Source organism: Impatiens glandulifera, chromosome 1 (genome assembly GCF_907164915.1).
Source record: "Impatiens glandulifera chromosome 1, dImpGla2.1, whole genome shotgun sequence".
NCBI lineage: Eukaryota > Viridiplantae > Streptophyta > Magnoliopsida > Ericales > Balsaminaceae > Impatiens > Impatiens glandulifera.
In genome coordinates this window covers 86672021-86680204 of record NC_061862.1, presented here as the reverse complement: position 1 = coordinate 86680204, position 8184 = coordinate 86672021, and the positions used below count along the sequence as shown (strand labels likewise).

At 32.0% G+C, this 8184-nt stretch overlaps 1 protein-coding gene across 1 annotated transcript; it reads left to right on the top strand.

Annotated features, from left to right (window-relative positions):
• Window positions 1-1016: 1016 nt before the first annotated feature.
• On the top strand, window positions 1017-7702 carry LOC124919182 (uncharacterized membrane protein At1g16860-like). The gene is made up of 5 exons (XM_047459354.1): window positions 1017-1262; window positions 1941-2829; window positions 5002-5157; window positions 5790-6001; window positions 7104-7702. Exons 2-5 carry the CDS (start codon window positions 1999-2001, stop codon window positions 7297-7299), a joined length of 1395 nt encoding a protein of 464 aa, XP_047315310.1. The 5' UTR covers window positions 1017-1262; window positions 1941-1998; the 3' UTR covers window positions 7300-7702.
• The last annotated feature ends 482 nt before the right edge of the window (window positions 7703-8184 follow it).

The window sequence follows — 8184 nt, the reverse complement described above, 5'->3', positions numbered from 1 at the left end:
TCGACTTAAAGAGACCAAAATGTCATGGGTTCGATTCCATCATTGTTGTGGGTGTCATGTTATCATTTAATTTAAAAGAAGAAAGAAAGACACATACTCAAAAAAAACATCACCAACACAATCGAATGATAAGACGCCGTATTTAAAAAAGAAAGAAAGACACGTACTAAAAAAAACATCACCAACACAATCAATGATAAGATGCCATATCCGAACAAAATATAACACAAACTCAAATATAAATAATAAAAAAAATATATGATATTCTCGTACTAAAAAAAGAAAAAAAAGTCATCAAGAAGTAAAAAACAAATAATGACTTTTTAACTTCTCTACACACAATCATATGATATAAGTAACAAACGACCCATTGATAGAATTATTCGAATGACAAAAATTCAAAATAAAAAATTTAATCCAGCTAAATAAGATTCCGTATCGAACAAAATATAACACAATCTTATAATAAAAATATATAATATCCTCGTACTAAATTTAAAAAATCATCATAACAAAGTAAAAAACAAATGAATGACTTTTTAACTTCTTTACATTTTTTTTTCAGTTTGTTTTTTCTAGCATTAAAAATAAATTAAATATATATATATATATATATATATATATATAAAAGCTGAATCAAACTTTCTCCTAATAATTTTTTATAAACATTACATTAAATAATTCAGGTAGTATAAATAAAATTAAATATATATATATATATGGGGGGTTTTTACTAATAAGCTAAATAATTAAAAGTAAATAAAAAATATAAACTAAAACGTGTCCAACACATCTACTAAAGTTAACTATTTAAATAAGTTAATACTATAAAATCGTAACTTATCGTCGTTTTATTATCAATAACGGTAAGAAATAAGTAGAATGAAATCGATCTAACAAATAATAAATGGTTTATTTGAAATAAGCATTTGTCATCCAAAGGTTGGAACTTTGAGCTTACCCACCTGTAATAAACCCTTCTTCTCTCTCTCTTCTTCTTCTGTTCAAGAGTAATTATTATTCCTAATCATTATTTATTCTCCATTAAGGCTTTTCTTTCTCTCTCTCTCTGCTCGGAGGAAGAGATTATTACTGGACGACGCAACCACACAACCAGTTGTTACGCCTTTTCAAAGAGAGACGGAAGAAATGGCGATGGGATCGCACCAGATTCCCATGTAACCGCCGTACCCTTCTTCCACTATCCCCCTTTCTATTTTCTACTAAAAACCTCGTCTTTCCATCTCTTCTCTCATACCCAGGTACGTTCTTCCATAACTCTAAACTCAACTCTACTAACAAAAACCTTTTCTTTCTCTTTTCCACGGTACTATCCTAAAAAATTGGGGCTTTGAACTAAATCCTATTAGTGCATTTAGGTTGGATCTATATGGGTTTTGTTATTTTGTTTGCTTTTACTTTCTCATCTACTTGCCACATGTTTTAGCAGCTTTCACCTAGATCTATCTTGATGTTCAATGCGATTGCCGTCTGTCTGCTTGTTTTCCTTGATGAGTAGTTGTTGCTTGAAATGATTCTTCATTTTGTATAAAAGATTTCACTTAACATTCACTTGATCGTTCTAGATCGAAGATAACTATGGTAACCTAAGAAAGGAGCTGTCTATTTTCTTCATTTCGCTGTCTCTTTTTTTCATTAAACCATAAACAAGTCATAAGTAAATCAAAGTACATCTTAATCAAAGTCATAAGTAAATCAAAAAGAGCTGATGCATCGCGTTCATAGTCAGGCCTAGCTCCAATTTCACTGTGTTTTTGATTGGTTTGTCTATTTTATACCCATTTTCATTATCCATCTGAGATCATGCTCTTTCTTGGTTGCAATAATTCCTGGGACAAGGCAATATTTATGTTTTCTGCAGGTTATGATGAAATTTTCTTTTAAAATAAAATTAATTGAACATTTTTTTTTTGACTTAGGAATTTGAAACACTCTTCTCCACGCGGCTATTTCTCTGTTCCCGTCTGAAGTAGTCTGATGGGGTCTAGATTCCCTTCCCATCAGCTCAGCAGTGGCCTCTATGTATCGGGAAGGCCAGAGCAACCAAAAGAAAGAACTCCAACAATGGGTTCTGCTGCTATGCCCTATACTGGGGGTGATATTAAGAGGTCAGGAGAGCTTGGGAAAATGTTTGATATACCTACAGATGGCTCTAAATCGAGAAAGTCTGGCCCCATATCTGGTCCTCCATCAAGAACTGGATCTTTTGCTGGTAATGTATCTTCTGCTGGACTTTCTGGCGCAACTTCTCTGAAGAAGACAAATTCTGGTCCTTTGAATAAACATGGAGAACCTATTAAGAGGACATCTGGACCTCAATCTGGAGGAGTTACTCCAATTGCCCGCCAAAATTCGGGCCCTATTCCTCCGGTTTTGCCTACAACTGGGCTCATTACATCTGGTCCAATCTCATCTGGTCCTCTCAATTCTTCCGGGGCTCCAAGAAAGTTTTCAGGTCCTCTAGAGTCAATGGGATCAGTCAAATTACATAGCTCCCTGGTTCACAACCAGGCTGTGACAAACCTCAACCAAGATGAAGACTATTCGTTTAGAAAGAGCTTTCCGAAATCAATTCTCTGGGCAATGATTTTGTTATTTGTGATGGGGTTCATTGCAGGCGGATTCATTCTTGGAGCTGTTCACAATGCCATTCTTCTCATTGTGGTTGTTATTCTGTTTGCTATGGTTGCTGCATTGTTCACATGGAATAGTTGTTCCGGAAGGAATGCTATTGTAGGATTTATTGCTCGATATCCTGATGCTGAGCTTAGAACTGCAAAAAATGGACAATATGTCAAAGTCTCTGGGGTATGTATCTATTTCCTTCAGCATTATGGTTATGTATCATCTTACCTTTCTTTCTAGTTTCGTTTAGTCTTCATGCAACTATGAGAAGTGGTTGAGCCTACTTGGAAACTATTATTTTGTCACAATGTTTCACAATCACGATCTTATTAGAAAATCGCCAAAAGTAAAGTTGAACGCGTTCTTTTTCCAGTCGGAAGCTTGTTTGATGTGGGGTTTTTTGAAAGCTATGAAATCAAAATCTTGTTTTTTTGGAATTATTTGAAATTACTAAAAATCCTTTTGTATAAAATTTAAGGTTGAGCCTATTTGGACACTATTATTTTGTCACAATGTTTCACAATCACGATCTTATTAGAAAATCACCAAAAGTAAAGTTGAACGCGTTCTTTTTCCAGTCGGAAGCTTGTTTGATGTGTGGTTTTTTGAAAGCTATGAAATCAAAATCTTGTTTTTTTGGAATTATTTGAAATTACACAAATATCCTTTTGTATAAAATTTAAGGTTGAGCCTATTTGGACACTATTATTTTGTCACAATGTTTCACAATCACGATCTTATTAGAAAATCGCCAAAAGTAAAGTTGAACGCGTTCTTTTTCCAGTCGGAAGCTTGTTTGATGTGGGGTTTTTTGAAAGCTATGAAATCAAAATCTTGTTTTTTTGGAATTATTTGAAACTACTAAAATATCCTTTTGTATAAAATTTAAGGTTGAGCCTATTTGGACACTATTATTTTGTCACAATGTTTCACAATCACGATCTTATTAGAAAATCGCCAAAAGTAAAGTTGAACGCGTTCTTTTTCCAGTCGGAAGCCTGTTTGATGTGGGGTTTTTTGAAAGCTATGAAATCAAAATCTTGTTTTTTTGGAATTATTTGAATCTACTAAAATATCCTTTTGTATAAAATTTAAGGTTGAGCCTATTTGGACACTATTATTTTGTCACAATGTTTCACAATCACAATCTTATTAGAAAATCGCCAAAAGTAAAGTTGAACGCGTTCTTTTTCCAGTCGAAAGCTTGTTTGATGTGGGGTTTTTTGAAAGCTATGAAATCAAAATCTTGTTTTTTTGGAATTATTTGAAATTACTAAAAATCCTTTTGTATAAAATTTAAGGTTGAGCCTATTTGGACACTATTATTTTGTCACAATGTTTCACAATCACGATCTTATTAGAAAATCGCCAAAAGTAAAGTTGAACGCGTTCTTTTTCCAGTCGGAAGCTTGTTTGATGTGGGGTTTTTTGAAAGCTATGAAATCAAAATCTTGTTTTTTTGGAATTATTTGAAACTACTAAAATATCCTTTTGTATAAAATTTAAGGTTGAGCCTATTTGGACACTATTATTTTGTCACAATGTTTCACAATCACGATCTTATTAGAAAATCGCCAAAAGTAAAGTTGAACGCGTTCTTTTTCCAGTCGGAAGCTTGTTTGATGTGGGGTTTTTTGAAAGCTATGAAATCAAAATCTTGTTTTTTTGGAATTATTTGAAATTACTAAAATATCCTTTTGTATAAATTTTAAATTTTTGAAAAGTCAAGTAAGGGTATTTTGGTGTTTTGATTGTTGAAAGGATAGATGATGTGATAAAGGATTTCTTTGAAAAGAACCCCAGATCAAACAATGAAACAAGCTATTGGTATGCGATTTTTTCTCGATCGTGATAAGATCATTTTTTAGATCATGATAGAGATTATAGTGTGATTTTTGTTGTTTCATTGTGTACAAATCATTTTCTAGATTATTATTCAAATTGTAGTGTAATTAATTGCTTCATTCGGGTTAAAGATTTTTTTTTTCTCAATGATGATCATGTAGGTTCTAGATTATTGTGATTATACATCATCTTACCTTTCTTTCTCATTTCTGTTGATCTTCATACAACCATGAATAGTTGTTGTCTCCTTTTAATGCTCTTGAAGTTTCACCTGTAATATGTAGTACTTTGGTCCAAGTGACATTTTTTTTATGCATCTAATTCTTACAATAAATTTGGAGCACTAATGGAATTTCGACCAAATCATGCTGTAAAAATTACATTCCTTGTTAGTTTGTTGACAACAATGAATAAACACATTGACAATTAAAATATGGCTTCTTGTATTGCTTGTGTTCATTTCCTCATGGTTTAAAACTATTGTCCACAAATTTTATTTCTTCTATGAAGGTTGTGACATGTGGGAATGTTCCTTTGGAATCATCCTTCCAAAGAGTTCCCAGATGTGTCTACACGTCTACAGCTCTATACGAGTATCGTGGTTGGGACTCAAAAGCTGCCAACCCCACACACCGCCGTTTCACTTGGGGACTTAGATCATCAGAAGTGAGTAGCTATTACTTTTTAATTGGCCTTCTTTATTTCTCTTGTTGTGTTTGGTTTGTTGCTTATCAATTGTTCAAGGTTCAACAAAAATATTTGTTCGTATATATTTGATGCTGATGTTTCCATGTCAATGGTGGTTAATTTGTAGCTTGATTACAGTAAATCCATAATTACTCCCTCGGGAATATTCACTGATTTTGAAAATTTCCTTTAAACAATTATTGTTTTGCCATGTCAACACCTATTTAACTTAAAAAATAAAAACTCCTAAATATGTGCTGAAAAAGGTCTAGATAGGAAAAACTGTCCTATCTGGCTTAGAATTTGTATGAAAAAAAACACGTTAAAAAGTTTTCATATCTAAATGATTTCATAGTTAAAGGACTTAAATAAAAATAAACAATACTATTGTTCACACTTCAAATTCTAGCATGAATTTTAAGAGTTTGTTTTCAAACAAACAATATTGGTGAATACTTTGAGGGCTTCATCATGGTTTTACTCTTTGTTTACATATCCTATTATTAGGATTTTACTTCTTGATATCTTCATTAAGTTTGATAATCTGATACCTCTTCGAGTGGGTAAGATGAAAATTCATTTCTGATGTCAATGTTACCATTTCTTTGCAGAGGCATGTGGTTGATTTCTACATCTCTGATTTCCAGTCTGGCTTGAGAGCATTAGTTAAGACTGGTTATGGTGTAAGGGTTACTCCTTATGTGGAGGAATCTATCATTGTGGATGTCAACCCTTCAAATAAAGATCAATCTCCTGATTTCTTGAGATGGTTGTCTGAAAGGAACCTTTCAAGTGATGACCGAATCATGCGAATGAAAGAAGGGTAAATATTCTATGATATATATTTCTTCCTCATTTTGACTCTCAATTTCATGCTTGCTGGAACTTTATCTGTGTTAATCATTGTAAATATGATGGTGTAATATTGGAACATAAAACCCATCTCTCTTTTGGATAAAAAGACCTGCATGTACATGAACTTTCTCAAAAGGGGCCAATACATATATGAACGCCTAAATTTAAACTTATATTCACAAACTACTTTAATGGGTGTAAAAATTAACCATCCTTCTTATTTCCTTAAAAAGAATGAGGACTAATTTCTAGTAATTTACTGATATATTTGTCATTTTAGGCGTTCATGCATATACTTTTGGGAAAGTTAATGTGTATACATCTTATGTACAAGCCTTTAACAGGGAAGCAAGAAAAACTAATAACCCACCATCTTTGTTTGGATTGGGTTATTTGAATAATCCTCAAATAATCCACCATATTTTTTAATCCATCCTCTCATCTTTTAAATCATCAACTAAACTACCCTATATTTTTTTTTTATAAAAATGAATTAATTTTTCATTATATATCAACCCTAAGTATGTTTAACTAAATAACCCACTTTTTCATAACACCAATATGAAAAAGGTTATTTAAATAACTCGAATCCGAATTGTTTGATTTGGGTTTTTTCAGATTATTTCAAAATAACCCACTATCCAATCCAATCAACAGTATATCTATTAATTTATTCAAATCATCAACTAAAGTATATTCTTTTTTAATTATTCATTATATATTTATATCCATAAGATTTTTCTTTTACTATAAAATATCATATTTTTTTCATAACCTACATCAGGCAGGGTTATTTGAGCCAACAAGGCATGGGCTTTTTGATGTGGGTTATTTGAGATTTTTTCAGAATAACTCACACTATCCAATGAACAATCTACCATCCATAACTCCATCCCTAACGTTTTTTTACTCAAATTACTTGTTTGTTCATAACCTACATCAAACATGGTTATTTGAGAATAATTACCTACTTATTCAAATAACCCCAGATCAAACGCCCAAGCTTTCTGATTTGGATGAATCTATATATATAATCTTGAAAGATATGTGAGGTGGTTTATTTTTGGTAGGTATATCAAAGAAGGAAGCACAGTGAGTGTGATGGGTGTTGTACAAAGGAATGATAATGTCTTGATGATTGTTCCACCCCAAGAGGAGGCCTTCACTACCGGTTGCCAGTGGGCTAAATGTATACTTCCGGCCAGCCTTGAAGGTATTGTTTTGAGGTGTGAGGATGCATCAAAGATCGATGTTATACCAGTTTAATCAAAGTAGTAGCTCTATGAAACTGCACGAGTGCTTTAATTCCATCAATATTTTGTTCGTTTGGAAATTAGAATTTCCTCGTGTTCGTTCACATACAAAAACGGTGGTGGTTAGTGTGATATTGGGGTGGTGGTGGTTGACAAGGAAAGAAGATAATATAACAAACAGATTGATTGGTGTTATATATATAAAGGAAAATGAGTCTAGCAGTGGCAACTATTTGTTGGCTTTGATTGTATTTTATTATTGTGTATAGTCTGAGTAGATTTGGTTCTTTTTTGTTTTGCCCCATGGCTTGAGAGTTGAGACTGGTGTTTTATCTCCTTTTTTACTATTGTTGGTGCAGTGGCCACAAACTTTTACTGCGTTTGAAAATGGAGGTGATATGTTTTACTGGTTTTTATTAAGGTGTTCTTCCCTCTTTCATTTCTGGCCAAACAAATAATCATGATCTAGAGAATATGTATGTATTATTCTGAAATCATGATGTGCAGTGATTTGTTTGTTAAATATATGTATTGATTTTTTAGATCATAATTCATTTTATTTTTTTGGCTAGAAAGTAGAGAGCAGCGTGTTTAAAGACTACATTTTTTTAATAAAAAATTACTGTTTGAAATTATACTGTATTTTTATTTTATTTAGTATGAAAGAAATTTTTATTGATATGATAATTATATTATTTTTAAATGTTAAACAAATTAATTTTAAATCATTATTTTTTTTAACAAGTATAATATTATCTAAGACATTGAATTACTATCATTTTTCTTAAAAGATGATGTAATATTATTTAATAAAATAATTTAGAAAACTTATTGACAACAAATTCACCTAATTTCCTCCATTGCCCAACCAACAAGTATGTTGGTTCCAGAAATCTTC